This window comes from Nicotiana tomentosiformis, chromosome 3 (assembly GCF_000390325.3).
Source record: "Nicotiana tomentosiformis chromosome 3, ASM39032v3, whole genome shotgun sequence".
Lineage (NCBI taxonomy): Eukaryota > Viridiplantae > Streptophyta > Magnoliopsida > Solanales > Solanaceae > Nicotiana > Nicotiana tomentosiformis.
Genome location: NC_090814.1, coordinates 59,244,955 through 59,259,807, shown reverse-complemented (window position 1 = coordinate 59,259,807; position 14,853 = coordinate 59,244,955). Strand labels below are relative to the sequence as shown.

Genomic DNA, 14,853 nt, shown 5'->3' with positions numbered 1-14,853 from the left:
CTTACCCCTACCCTGAGACGCAAACCTTACCCCTACCCTGAGGTAGAGAGGCTATTTCCGATAGACCCTCGGCTCGCTCCCTCCAAGAACTCCCCCACCTTGCTCTTGGGGTGACTCGAACTCACAACATTTTGGTTGGAAGTGGAGGGTGCTAACCACCAGAGCAACTCACTCGTCTCTAATTGTACATACCATCAGTATAAAACAAAAATAGAGAAGAAAACAACCCTCCAAGCCTTCGTTATACGTTTTCTTGGAGCATTACAAGTATCCTGTTGTGCTTATTTCCACCTTTTAACGACATGACATATTTTCATATTCAGAAGTCAAGATCCGAGAAGAAATCAGCCTAAAGGCGTAAAGCATTATTTTTCAAAGCTGATAGTATTAGAGAAGATCTTTGTCTTCCTCCAATTGTATATTAAACACGATCCAAAACAACCTGGCAATGAGACTGCGAAAAATATTCTCAGAAGTAGCATTGCCCCTCAAAGTCGTTCTAAACGACTTCTAAGATTATTTGCAATGTAATATTTTTGACGAAGAAGGTGCTGCTTTCATAAAGGGAGAAGGATAAAGCAAGCAACTTGATGCTTGAAGATTTCCAATCAGGTACCATATTGAGTAGCTCCACCCCAATCTGATTCTTGTTTATTCCATGTCGACTAGCAGAGCAGCACAGTACCAATAACCAGCCCCTGAATTACGTTGGATAACTAAATTAGTTCCCTCCTAGTTTGCATCCCTCAGCACACCAAGAAATGCACTGTTGACGCACAAACTTCAGAAGGTTTTCCCGGGCTCCTCAGCTTGACAAGGGCACCATAAAATTACAATGAGGGAAAGAATTTTATGCACTGAATTAATAGATTATTGCGTCAGCCCAATGAATAAACTATTCGTTCAGAGAGCTCTGTACCAACAGCCCTCATGTATCTGTGCAGTTGTGTCTCCATAAACCGCCTTTCGCTGGAACCAAAAGCTTCACGCAAATCCTTTGAAGAAAGAAAGTAATTCAGTTACATTAAGCATAAAACAGAAAAAGAACCGTTGGAAAGAGTTTTCTGAATCAGAATACTAGAAGCAGCATAACAAGTCTACCTATCCTTAAAGCCATATTTTTTCAATGGGTAAACCATAGTGGAGAACCAGATCACTACTTGCTGCTTCTTTGCTGTTTTGTTTTTCATTTCTATACCTCACATTTGTGTTTGTCATCATTCCAAAGCACATAATTTTAAGAGGACTTTATATTTAACATTTTTAGTCTAGAATAATTATAATAAGGACTATACTTCACTTTGATATGCAAAAGCTGTTAATGTGAAAGGCAATGAATATTTACTTTGTATCTCAGACGAACTTCCTTCAACCCAATCAAAACATTGCCAACATCTCCATTTTCTACTTTGGGCAATTGGACGTCACTGCTCTCAGGGTCCAATTCGTCATCTGAATCTTCAAAATCAGACTCATCCATTTCGTCATCCTCACCAACAAAAATATCATTTGATCCATGAAACTGCTTTTCATCATTTTGCTCCTCATAATTTTCAAGGATACTAGGCGGCAAATGCTCTCCATTTTCTGTGGCAATATCAGATAAAACCACATACCGTTTTCTGTCTAGCAGTGGCTTGACAACATCAAATGGAACCCACCTAATTAGAAGAAATATTGTCAGTCAGAACACAGAAGATTAGTCCTGGTGCAATACCAGATCATGATTGGTGAGTAATCCTACTACATGATAACAGTTAGCACACAAATAGCAACACGTGAAGTCATGTTCATGCTGGCTAAAGATTCAGCTATATGCACAGTGCAGTGTGGTTTGATTTTCCAACAGGATAACCTCAACAATTTTTGGTTCCAATATTACATGTATAAAAGTAGGGCGAAAGATATCACAAGCCATTATTTTTCAGTTAGGCCCCCATAATGGCATTGTTGGTTGAAATTAGTACAAGAGCCTAGGTAAAAAGTTTTGATAGTTAAGGGTCTCGATTGTCACACCACCACTTCTGTCGGCTACAATTAGAAGAGTGTTAAACTTAACAATGCTTCTTTTATTTTCCTGTTGATGACATTTGTTTTTTGATGATTGAGAAATCACTCTACGGCCAACCTTTAGGACCAACCACAGCTTTCGAAACTCAGGGATATTTAGCCTGCCACTCTTCCCTTCTCCACTTAAATACCAGGCTTCGCATGGCGCAGGACTCGAACATGTGACCTAAGTCACAGGTCCCTCAACCTTCGCCATGTCATCATGCCACATAGACGACATTTGGCATATATTAATGCCATGTGAAAGCTTACATAGGAGGAATGCTAGCATTTGTGAGAAGATTCTTGAGAAATATGAACATTTACTTTGGAAGACCCTAGATCCCTATGGATTTGTTAGGAAAGTCCTTGAAACTTCTAGGCTTGTAGAGAATTCTAGAGAAAGCTCTTATCTTGTAAATATTAAGGACTTGTGCGACAATTAATATTTACACACTAGCCCCTAGGAGACTAGTATATAAAGGGGGCCATTCATTTGTAATCCACCAAGCAAACAATTCAAATTCTCTCTAGTACAAAACTTCCTTTAACAATTCTCTTGTGTTCTTTCTACCATTCTCTTAGCGATCTTGAGTGTAGTAAGGCTGACCTGGCATAGCAAGAATGTGAGCAAGTTGTGCAAAATCGTGAGCGAGTTGTCAAGTGCCGCACGTGTACTTAGTTAACGACTAAGGACGTGACAACGTGGTATCAGAGCAAAGGTTGCAACTAAGGGAATGGCGAACGACGGAGAAATTAACGCTGCCAACACCCAAGCCAACGTCATCCAAGATGCTGCTGGCAAGAGTGGCCGTAACAAAAAGAGGAATGCCACTAACAAGAGCCAGGAGGTGCCACCCGAGGTTGTGTCAAACGAAGGGCTTACATTCCAAGAACCATCTGCCACTGAGTGGGTGATGAAGATGAACGCGGAGATGGACACCGTTGAGATCTTTGGCCAACGCTTGGGGAAGGTGGAAGGCACCCTTAGCGTTCTTGAGGGCCTGAGGGGCACACTCTTGAAGAGATTGAGAGTATCCGAAATGACTTGGAGGGACGTACACAGACCGAGATGGAACTAAGGCAAATCATCACTGCCTTAGAGTGCAGGCTCATGGAGGCTTTGAGTACTATCGATGCTATGAAGGCAAAGATAGAGTCACTAGAGGAGCATGTTAGTGTTGGCATGACCGAGGCAGCCAACAATGTTGTGGTGACGAGGGAGACCAAGATCGAGGCTCCCAAACCTCCGGTGTTCAAAGGTGTTCGTGATGCACAAGAAGTGGAAACTTCCTTTGGCACTTGGAGAACTACTTCAGGCACGGGAAAGTGAGGGACGACGAGGCCATGATCAACACTGCAGTGTTATACCTCTCAGAGACTGCCATGCTATGGTGGAGAAGGAAGATGGCCGACGTGGATAAAGGTCTATGTACTATTAGCACGTGGGATCAGTTCAAAGCCGAGTTCAAGCGACAGTTCTTTCCAAACAATGTCTTGTACGAGGCAAGGCGCAAGCTTAGGGAGTTGAAGCAAACAGGAAGCATACGTGTCTATGTCAAGGAGTTCACTACCCTTATGCTTCAAATCCCCAACCTGACCAATGATGACTTGTTGTTCCACTTCATGGACGGGTTGCAAAATTGGACTAAACAGGAGTTGCAACGCCGGCAAGTCGCAGATATAGACCAAGCCATAGTGGAGGCCGAATCATTGATGGATTTCAGGCATGACAAGCATGACAAAGGCAAAAGAAAAGAATCAAAGGTTAATAATGTCAAAGGTGGGGGAGACCGTGGCAAAGGCAAGGAGATACAACAACAATACTACAAGACTCAAGATTCCAAAAAGTCGAGTGGCCGTCAGGGCTACGCCGAAAAGAAGAGATGTTACATATGCGGAGGGCCGCACAGCTTCAGGAATTGTCCCGACCTAAAGAACCTCAGCGCCATGGTCCGTGAACGGAAGGAACAGCCGCAAGGAGAGAGTTCGGGAACCGCACAGTTGGGTATGATCTGATTATGTGGTGCTGTCACGAAGCAAGCTATCCAACCTACCGAGAATGGCAATTAGTACGTGGATCTCACCATCAACAACAAGCCTGCTCGTGCAATGGTGGATACTGGAGCAACTCATAATTTCGTGACTGAGGCTGCCACAAAGAGACTAGAATTGAAGCTTGCTCCAACCAACTCTCGTGTTAAGACTGTGAATGCCGAGGTACAGAATGCTCGTGGGGTAGCTAATGGAGTTGGTGTCAAATTGGGAACTTGGAAAGGTATGACAAATTTTACCGTAACCGCTATGGATATCTTTGACATCATATTGGGGCAAGAGTTCTTTAGACATTGTCATACTTTGATCGACCCCTACCTCCAACATCTCTTGGTTATGGAGCGAGAAGGAGCTTGCATGGTACCTACAGTGACTATGCCACACGGACAGATTCAAGCACAACTCTCAGCTATGCAGGTTTGTCAAGGGGATCAAGAAGGGGGAGCCGACGTTCGTGGCAACCATCGCAAGTCTGGAGGAAAACAAGAGTTTTCAAGAGACACTGCCGCCTTGCATAGAGAAGTTGCTTGAGGAAAACAAAGACGTCATGCCCAAGGAGTTGCCTAAGCACTTGCCGCCTAGGCGAGAGGTGGATCACAAGATTGAGTTGGAGCTAGGGGCTAAGCCACCCGCATTTACCGCCTGAGCTAGAGGAGCTTAGGAAACAATTGAAAGAGCTGCTAGATGCTGGTCACATTCGCCCATCAAAGGCACCTCTCGGCGCACCAGTATTGTTCCAGAAGAAGAAGGATGGATCATTGCGCTTGTGCATAGACTACCGAGCACTTAATAAGGTCACAGTGAAGAATAAGTACCTGATCCCGCTCATTGCTGACTTATTCGATAGACTTGGGCAAGCCAAGTACTTTACCAAGGTGGATCTTTGCAAGGGCTACTACCAGGTTCGCATTGCAGAAGGGGATGAGCCGAAGACAACATGTGTGACGAGATATGGAGCCTTTGAGTGGTTGGTGATGCCCTTCGGCTTAACCAATGCACAGCCACATTTTGCACCCTTATGAACAAGATTTTTCATCCCTACCTTGATCAATTGGTGGTAGTCTACCTAGACGACATAGTCATCTACAGCAACACCTTGGAAGAGCATATAGAGCACTTAAGGAAGGTTTTCCAAGTCTTGCGGGAGAACGAGCTATACATCAAGAGGGAGAAATGCGAGTTTGCACAATCAAAGGTGCACTTCTTAGGCCATGTTATTAGCAATGGCGAGCTACGCATGGACGAGGCTAAGGTACGTGTTATCCAGGAGTGGGAGGCACCTATAAAGGTAACTGAGTTGAGATCCTTCCTTGGCCTTGTTAACTACTATCGTCGGTTCATCAGTGGCTACTCAGCAAAAGTTGCACCATTGACTGAGTTGCTAAAGAAGAACAAGCCATGGGTTTGGACGGAGCATTGTCAAAAGGCGTTTGAAGGCCTTAAGGCAGCTGTAATAGAGGAGCCAGTCTTGGCGTTTCCTGACTTTGCCAAGACATTTGAGGTGCACACAGATGCCTCAGACTTTGCCATTGGGGTGTCCTGATGCAGGATAAGCATCCCATAGCGTTTGAGAGCCGCAAGTTAAATGAGACGAAGCGACGTTACACGGTGCAAGAGAAGGAGATGACTGGCATTGTGCATTGCCTTCGTACATGGAGACATTATTTGCTCGGGTCGAGGTTCGTGATCAAGACCGACAACGTGGCTACTAGCTACTTTTAGACGCACAAGAAGCTCATACCAAAACAGGCTAGGTGGCAGGATTTCTTGGCCGAGTTTGATTATGTGCTGGAGTACAAGCCGGGCAAAGGTAATGTTGTAGCTGATGCCTTGAGCCGAAAAGCCGAGCTTCCTGCCATCACTTCAGCAAGTTGGGACAATCGTGAGGCTATAAAAGAAGGCATGCAACATGATCCAGCAGCCAAACAACTTATCGAGTTAGCCAACCAGGGCAAGACGAGACGTTTTTGGGTAGAAGACGGACTATTGCTTACCACGGGTCGGTGAGTCTACGTGCCTAAGTTTGGAGACATTAGACGGCGGATCATAAGGGAGAGTCATGACACGATGTGGGCTGGTCATCCATGCCAACGTCGCACTAGGGCCTTGGTCGAGTCAGTCTACTATTGGCCACGCATGCGAGATGACATAGAGTGTTATGTGCAGACTTGTCTTGTATGCCAGCAGGACAAGGTTGAGCAACAACAGCCCAGAGGACTTTTGGAGCCACTACCAGTTGCAGAGCGTCCATGGGAGAGCGTGACTATGGACTTTGTCACTTGCCTACCAAAGTCCGACGGTTATGGTACTATTATGGTGGTCGTGGATAGATTTTCCAAATATGCTACCTTTATGCCCGCCTCACCAGGTTGCACTGCCAAGGAAGCCGCCAAGCTATTCTTTAAGAACGTGGTTTAAGTATTGGGGATTACCAAGGCATATTATTAGTGATCGAGACCCCCGCTTTACTGGGAACTTTTGGAGAGAGTTATTCGACATACTTGGCACGGAACTGCACTTTTCCACTAGTTTTCACCCACAGACAGATGGACAAACGGAACGGGTCAATGCCTTACTAGAATGCTACTTGAGGCATTATGTAAGCGCGCATCAGAAAGATTGGGCAAGGCTCCTAGACATCGCCCAATTCTCTTATAACTTGCAGCGAAGTGAGTCCACGGGGCGGACACCATTTGAGCTAGCCACAGGCCAACAACCACAAACTCCACATTCATTACCAGCCGCGTTCGAGGGAAAGAGTTTGGGGGCTTATCATATGGCCAAAGGATGGGAGGAGCAGCTTGACACTGCTAAGTCCTACTTGGATAAGGCAGCTAAGAAGATGAAGAAGTTTGCGGATCGTAAGCGGCGACCCACGGACTATAGAGTTGGGGACATGGTGATGGTGAAGTTTAACCCAAGACAGTTCAAGGCACTACGGGGCATGCATCAGAATTTGATTCGCAAGTATGAGGGGCCATTTAAGATCGTCGCCAAGGTAGGCAAGATCTCATACAAGCTTGACAAGCCATCGTATCTTAAGATTTACCCTGTCTTCCATGCCAGCATACTGCCATATCATGAAGACAAGGATGATCTGAGTAGGGGCCAATCAAGTCGAGCACCTATTACTATCACCGCCTCGCATGATTGGGAGATTGAGGCTATCATGGATTACTAGGCCAGGCGAAAACAAAGGCAAAAAGCCACTGCTATGTTCCTCGTCCATTGGAAGGGGCAATCACCGGAGGAGGCCACATGAGAACGATATGAAGACTTATGGCAATTCAAAGATAAGGTCCGAGAGTTTATGCAGCAGCATTGCGCCGCGGTCGTCGCAACATTAGGTTGGGGAGAGTGTGTTGACCCGCCATGTCATCATGCCACATAGACGACATTTGGCATATATTAATGCCATGTGGAAGCTTACATAGGAGGAATGCTAGCATTTGTGAGAAGATTCTAGAGAAGTATGGACATTTTCTTTGGAAAACCCTAGATCCCTATGGATTTGTTAGGAAAGTCCTTGGAATCTTCTAGGCTTGTAGAGAATTCTAAAGAAAGCCCTTATCTTGTAAATATTAAGGACTTGTGTGATAATTAATATTTACACACTAGCCCCTAGGAGACTAGTATATAAAGGGGGTCATTCATTTGTAATCCACCAAGCAAACAATTCAAGTTCTCTCTGGTACAAAACTTCCTTTAACAATTCTCTTGTGTTCTTTCTACCATTCTCTTAGCGATCTTGAGTATAGTAAGGCTGACTTGGCATAGCAAGAACGTGAGCAAGTTGTGCAAGATCATGAGCGAGTTGTCAAGTGCCGCACGTGTACTAAATTAACGACTAAGGACGTGACACTAGGACCTGTTGATGGCACTTCTCATGTGCAGAATTAAATAGCAACAATCATATATTTGTCACAACTATCGATTAAACTAATAAAACGCCTAGTCCCTATATTTTTAAAGATAATTATAAAAATATCACATAACTTGTTATGTTATTATCCTATAGTTGTCAAATATAACTTTGGACGTAAAAGTTAGCAACACTTCACAAGCAAGAAAAATCTTACATTTTTTTTTTTTTGATAATGAAAAAAAAACGTAAGATTTTTCTTGCTTGTGAAGTGTAAGAAAAATCTTACATTTTGCTTAAAGCGGAGAGACAAAAGTGACTATTTGATGCTGAAATAGGAAGTTAGGGACTTGGTGGTAACTAAAAATAGTATAAGGGCCTCGCTAAGTTTTTCCATATAGTTAAGGGCTTGGTTGTGATTGGAAATGGTAGAAGGGCCAACTGAGACTTTCAATTTATTCAAGGGCTTCTAGTGTCTTCCCTGAAAAGAATTTTAATCTGATCCATATAACAAGGTATCAAGATTATACTAGGCTTCTAGGGGCATTGCTAAGATTTTCCATATAGTTTAAGGGCTTGATTGTGACTAGAAATGGTAGAAAGGCCAAACTGGGGATTTTAGACAATTCAAGGGCCTCTTGTGTCATTTTCCCTTAAAAGAATTCCAATCTGGTCCATTTAACAAGATGTCAGGACCATATTAGGCTACTAAGGCCACACAAAAAAAAGCATATTACTATTTCCGTTTCACAGATAATAGGCTCCAAGTCACTTACACTTGATGCTGCAATAGATCAAGCCAACTAATTGAGCTTGACTCAGCTGATTCAAAATAACTAACCAGCAATTGACCTGGAAGCATCATTCAATCACATACATGGCAATGTGAAATGCCATGAACAAAGTGGAACAAATGAAGATCTTAAAACAATAACCCATGATTTAATCACCAAATATGGAGACACACACACACACCACATCAATAGTCAGTGTCTACGTTGCCCTAGAACATCACTACCCCATAGCAGATAGTAACCTCAGGGCCTACTTTGAAACCACAATAGTCATGGCCTTGGAGCATCAAACAGTAAACGGCATGGATGATGACTTGGAGAAGCTCTCGTTCATCCAAACAGATTTCGTGTTCACTCAAACTAATCATATCTAATTGTATCCAACGAATTATTTTGTCTCCCTTCTTATATTTTTTAATGTGAATTCAAGATTGGGACATTAAGGTAATATTGCAGTGTTTAAGCTTCGATAACATAAGTTGTTCATTACAAAAACTTCAGCCAATCAAGTCTAATTTTACTAAATTGCTCCTAACCATAATATTTGCTTCCTTTATTTTTTCTTACCTTATATAAAAATCTAGAAGTCAATTCAAGAAAATGAAGATAATGGAGAATGTCCTCAATCAAGACACAGGTATAATGCCAGTTTAGTATAAGCAACAGAAGAAGTGGACGAATACGAATATTCTGCTTAAACAGAACTAAGCTAAAATTGTCAAATTATATTACAATGTCAACAATGCGTCCTATTTTCTCTCAAGAAACATTCTCAAATCTAAGAAAGAAGAACTACAAGCGTTTTAGTAAAATATGGATAGCAGAATAACAAGTTTTAAAAGAATAACGGCCTTGATCCTTAATCTCAGATTAACAGTATGTTTCTGTTTGCAATTTAAGAGAGAAGATAAACTTACTGATAACGCAAAGGGCAGAGCAGCTCAGAAGGCCGGTATGCTGCTTTGTATCTCATTTTGTTGCAGGAGTGGATGTAGTAGCCCAGATAATAGTACTGGAGACTTGGACAATGTACTTGATTCTCCTTAATCCACCTTATTTCTTGTAGGGCTGAGTACTTACCTAAAGATAAGAAGGCTAGATCTGGATCCCAGAATAAATATTTACTTGACAAACACTTGGGAAGGATGTCTATTACACCAACTGCAACTAGCCGTCCATCAATCAGATACTGCTGATGGAAAGAACCAAAGCCACAGGGGGGAACAGTAAGGTCCCCAGAGGGTGGAACGAATACTAGAGGTGTATCAACCAAAAATCTCCTATATGAGCTCTCAGCAACTTCGTCTGGCGAATCATTGTGCACCCTAATCTGGTACCTTCTATACAAGGAATATTCTTCCGGATCAAAACTGGACCTTTTAAGACGAACCTCAAACCTCCTTCTTTTGAGCTCAGGGCTTCCTTGTGCTGTTGATGAGCAGCTCTCTTTACTGCAGCTTCCTGATGTGGATTGCTTTGACTCATTCTGGCTGCTCACTACACTGTCTTCATCAACTCGTCTTTCCGAAGAATAGAAGTTTATATGTCCGTTGCAAGCTCTAACTAAAAAGCCCGATGATTCTGCTAGATTGTTTAGACAGCTAGCTAGTTTTTCAGCAATCAATTTTGGGGAATCAGCAGCCATTTCGCTCTCCCAAGCCCCCAATTTTGATGATTTTCCATGCTCAACATCTTTTCTGCCTCGCCTTAAAGCAGCTGCAATTTGGAACGAGATGCTGCTGGTAAATAACATATCCTCAGCCCCTTCAGTGGATAACTTTCTTTTCACAGGTGCAACCTTTTTGACAGAGGCTTTTGGAAACTGAATGTCAGAGCAGAAATCCCCACTTTCAATGCATGTTTGTACTGCTTTATCTATCTGACTTTCCATATAGGGGATCAACGGTTCAGTTTTGTTCTTTTCTTCAGGGTTATCTCTCAAGGACTTCATTGTTGTAGGGCTCCGACTTTGACTGAAGGTAGTGGTTTGTGAAATGCCTGAAGTATCTGTAGTATCCATCAAGTCATCTGATCTTCGATCCAATGTGCCATCCAGAAACCTAGGCATTCAATTTTTTTCAAGCTTAACCAAATATAGAAAATCTCAATATCCAATACGCCAAACACCATGTGCAAATTTTGAAGTTTGTGCAATCACAAATCATCCACTAGATTTAATGAGCTTGATATTAGCAACAACCAAACTCTAAATAAAGTAAATCTTCCAATTCTTCTTGATAAATGTTATCCTCAATTTATGATGAACCGTTTGTCGAACTGCACACAAATCTTATCCCCCCTCCCCCCCCACACACATAACCCAAGAGCATCCAACAAATCCTATAATTCAGTCATTAAACCAACTGTCTAAGCTTTGCTGCCAAAGTGTCACAATCACTAAACATAAGAGTTTTCAAGTATAGAACACCATTAGGACTTTATAGTCCGTCCACATGAATATGGCACAGTGATGGAGTAATCTCAGAAGGAAGAAATAGATCTAGGAACACAAATATAACGAAAGAAAGGAACTTGGCCAAAGATATCAGGATAATAATGGAGACCGTAGACTTTAGAAGCAAGGGAGTACTGAACACCTGCTTTCAGATAAATCATCAAATCAACTACAGTTGTTATCTCAATGACCACTCAATGGCTTCGAGGTAGCAGACAGAGGCATTCTGCAAAAGCACCTGAGTAAAGACAGATCCCAGATGAATAAGGAGGACTGTAAGTGTAAGGTCCAAACACTCCTGGAAAACTTTATGTGTAACCCATATGAATCTGTGGAATAGAGAGTGTTTATGGAGCTGATGTTCCATGTCAGACCCAGCAAAAGGTAAATACAATTTCGTGACACTGCCTTCCATCCATAATCATCATTGTAGTACTCAAGCTATAATGATTTGAAATGGCAGAGTAATAGACATTTCTGACAGTCACTTAGAGGCTATTGATTTCACTATGATGTTTTGTCTACAAGCATTAATTTAGCTAGAATTAACTTACTAATCATAAAGAAAAAGGGAAACAATAAGATACCTCTGCATCCTTTTCAGTACTCGACGTTGTTCTTTGGAAGGAACAAATTCACCTGCTCTGAGACGGATAGTGTAAGATGGACAGCATGTCTTCTCCATCTCAGGCTTGTATAAGAAACAGCCAGATCTTCTCCATCCTCTGTCTAGAAGAGCTACAAAATAGAAAACCAATATACAACCATGTAACAAAAAAAACTCATATAATCTACAGTGTCTCTGCAATCAGAATTCAGAATCACATGACAAAGACAGGCTGTTGCTTCTATGCATATGTACATGGGAGAGGTGTTCATTCTCAACGAGAAGAGATGCTGCATCTGCATGTGCTACAAATCTCTTAAACAGATTATGAAACTTAAAATACAGCATACGTAGTAAGGGTAGCTTAATCAGGTAGTACCGTAGTAGTCTATGTGCATATAAAGTAGGCAAAAAGTAAAGCCACATATGTGGTCATTCCGCATAGGTCTTGGTGGGCAGAGTTCCATAGTATCTGTGCTGGTGAGAGGCGGCACGTAAGGGTGTTCATAAAAACCCGAAAAACCAAACCAAACCGAAAACCGAACCAAACCGACCAAAAAACCCGATATTTTTTGGTTTGGTTTGGTTTGGTTTTTGTTTAGAATTTTTGAAACCGATCAAATTTGATTTGGTTTTGGTTTTAATAAAAAAAGTAACCGGACAAAACCGAACCAAACCAACTATAGAAGTAGCTATTTAAAAATTATCATTACACTTATATATATATATATAATTTTTACCCAAAATTTCTAAAATTTTATAGTACATGTTAATCGTTTGCACTTTTAGTCTAGTTCTTTGCTATTATAATAATCTAGTTCTTTGCCTTTACATTCTAGTGTGATTGGTAGTTTTCTTTTGCCAAGTACAAGAATCTATTTCACGTTAAAAATAATTTTAATTTTAATTGAGTCCTTAAATTATTGCCAAGTACAAGAATCTATTTCACGTTAAAAATAATTTTAATTTTAATTGAGTCCTTAAATTATTCATCACTATTTGATTCAATTATCGTCAATATATCTTGGTAAATGATAGATTTCTCAAAGAGCAATTGGTTTAGTGTTTGGTAGTGTAGAAAAAACCAATAAATAACCGAAAAAATCGTAAAACCGACATAAACCGAATCGATAAAAAAACCGACTTAATTGGTTTGGTTTGGTTCCAATATTTGAAAAATCGACTTACTTGGTTTGGTTTCTTTTTAGGGAAAAACCAACCCAAACCAAACCATGAACATCCCTAGTGGCAGGTATCTGATGAAATAGTTGAGGTGCGCAAGCTGGCACGGACATCACTGTCATAAAAAAAAAGTGTGGGCCCATTCTATTCTTTCAGAAAGAGAGAAAGTTGCGAAAACTATATGTTCCATATAGAGTCAAATGTCAATGCCTTAGTTATCAATTTATCATTCAGGGGAACTCCAAGGTAAGTAATAATATCGCATACTACCATGCTTCAGGCAATCAGACACAATGAGTTTAAATGGTCAACAAAAATCTGGGCGCTACTGTTTGAATGACTGTTAATTTACTAACCTTGATAGTCATCAACTGTCAGACTGCGTGCCCATACACCTGCAAAGAAAGCAAATAAGTTTAAAAAAAAGGTCTAAGTGAAGTATTGATACAGGTATCTCTGCTTGGACAGTGAAAGCAAAATATCAATCAATTAACTATGCCTCAATCCCGATCTAGTTGATGTTGGCTATAAGAATCCTCTATATCCATTCAATATTTCAAACCCCTAAATTAATTAAGAGACAAACTAAGGTTTCTTTAAAACTAGAGATTCTCTAAATTTCACACTTATCCTACCAATGACATACATTTTCTAAACAAACTAGAGAAACTCCTGGCAAACACCTAATCTAGAGTAACAACAACTAAGTCTTCCAAGTAACGAGTATCCCCCAATGTAGAACCTTTGCTTTTATAGTGCTTTGCTCTTATTCAAGTCCTCATGAATTCGGAGAGATTGTAAATCTTACCATTAGATTGCACCATGTAAATGAAAAATCTACAAAATAAGCCAGCACTTTCTCTCGCAACTACAACTTGCGTGTCTAAATATGTCCAGAACAATATAACTTGCACAACTAACAATCCTGGCACCTAGCTCAAATGGTCCTCAAATCCGATCCTCCGATCAAGTGTTTAATCATAATTCAACAGGATTGCATCAACTATTAGTACGCTAAATAGCCATGCTTACCGTGAGAGATACTAGTAGGGCCACCAGATTTACAGTAGCCACATGTGTTCCTACGACGACCAACATCAGCAACCACAGTTTCGCCCCTGCTGTTTCCACCACCGCTGCTATTACTGTTGCTGCTGCTGGCTTCACTTCTCATCTTCTTCTTCTCAGACATCTTAGATCTTTATTCAAATCATCACAGCCACCATGATTTCTAGGTTTTTTTTTTGGTCCTTAACAGAAATGAGAAAGCGAAAAACCAACGAAATTGGATAGGCGTGATTTGCTTCGCCGAATTGAATGAGGGAGGGGTGGTTGGTATGGTACAGATAAATTTCAACTGTAGAACAAGTCGTAATGGTCTCCTTTGGGGACATTATTAATAAGAGAACAACAATTTGCAAGGGAATATGCCCATTTTCGTTTAACTGCGTGCTTCGTGTGCAAGTTACTTTTTTCCCGTAAAATTTCTTTTTGAGGAATCAGAGGAAAAATGATAGTAAACGACTAAACGTTAAGAAATAAATCTGGTAAAAATCAAATAATTAGACGTAAGAAATAATAGTTTTTAGTCAAAATTGTCCCTTATCTTTGGTTAAGTCTAACTTTGTTCTTTATCTATTGGCCTGAGCACTTATTGTCCTTTAAGTTTGCTAAACTTGAGTAGGTTTAGTCAATTTAATAAAAGACCCAAAAGGAGACCTAAAAACTAACACTAATTTCACTGAGTTAACTGGGTAAAAAAACTTTCAGTACTTAAATTTTGCAGAACCGATTTAGTGAACCTAGACATGTTTAACGGGCCGGATTGACCCGGTTCCGGACCGGCCTA

At 41.2% G+C, this 14,853-nt stretch overlaps 1 protein-coding gene across 1 annotated transcript; it reads right to left on the bottom strand.

Annotated features, from left to right (window-relative positions):
- Positions 1–211: 211 nt before the first annotated feature.
- On the bottom strand, positions 212–14,401 carry LOC104108322 (arginyl-tRNA--protein transferase 2). The gene is made up of 6 exons (XM_009617329.4): positions 14,037–14,401; positions 13,361–13,399; positions 11,803–11,953; positions 9,678–10,820; positions 1,346–1,661; positions 212–995 (listed from the first exon to the last, which is right to left on the bottom strand). Exons 1-6 carry the CDS (start codon positions 14,194–14,196, stop codon positions 879–881), a joined length of 1,926 nt encoding a protein of 641 aa, XP_009615624.1. The 5' UTR covers positions 14,197–14,401; the 3' UTR covers positions 212–878.
- Positions 14,402–14,853: the final 452 nt, after the last annotated feature.

Excerpts from the sequence above, each read along its gene's own strand:
- LOC104108322 (XM_009617329.4), bottom strand. The coding sequence starts at position 14,196 with ATGTCTGAGAAGAAGAAGATGAGAAGTGAAGCCAGCAGCAGCAACAGT. Across the intron at positions 11,954-13,360 it reads GACAGTTGATGACTATCAAG|CTCTTCTAGACAGAGGATGG; the intron begins GTTAGTAAATTA and ends TCTATTTTGTAG. Across the intron at positions 996-1,345 it reads AAGTTCGTCTGAGATACAAA|GATTTGCGTGAAGCTTTTGG; the intron begins GTAAATATTCAT and ends CTTTCTTCAAAG.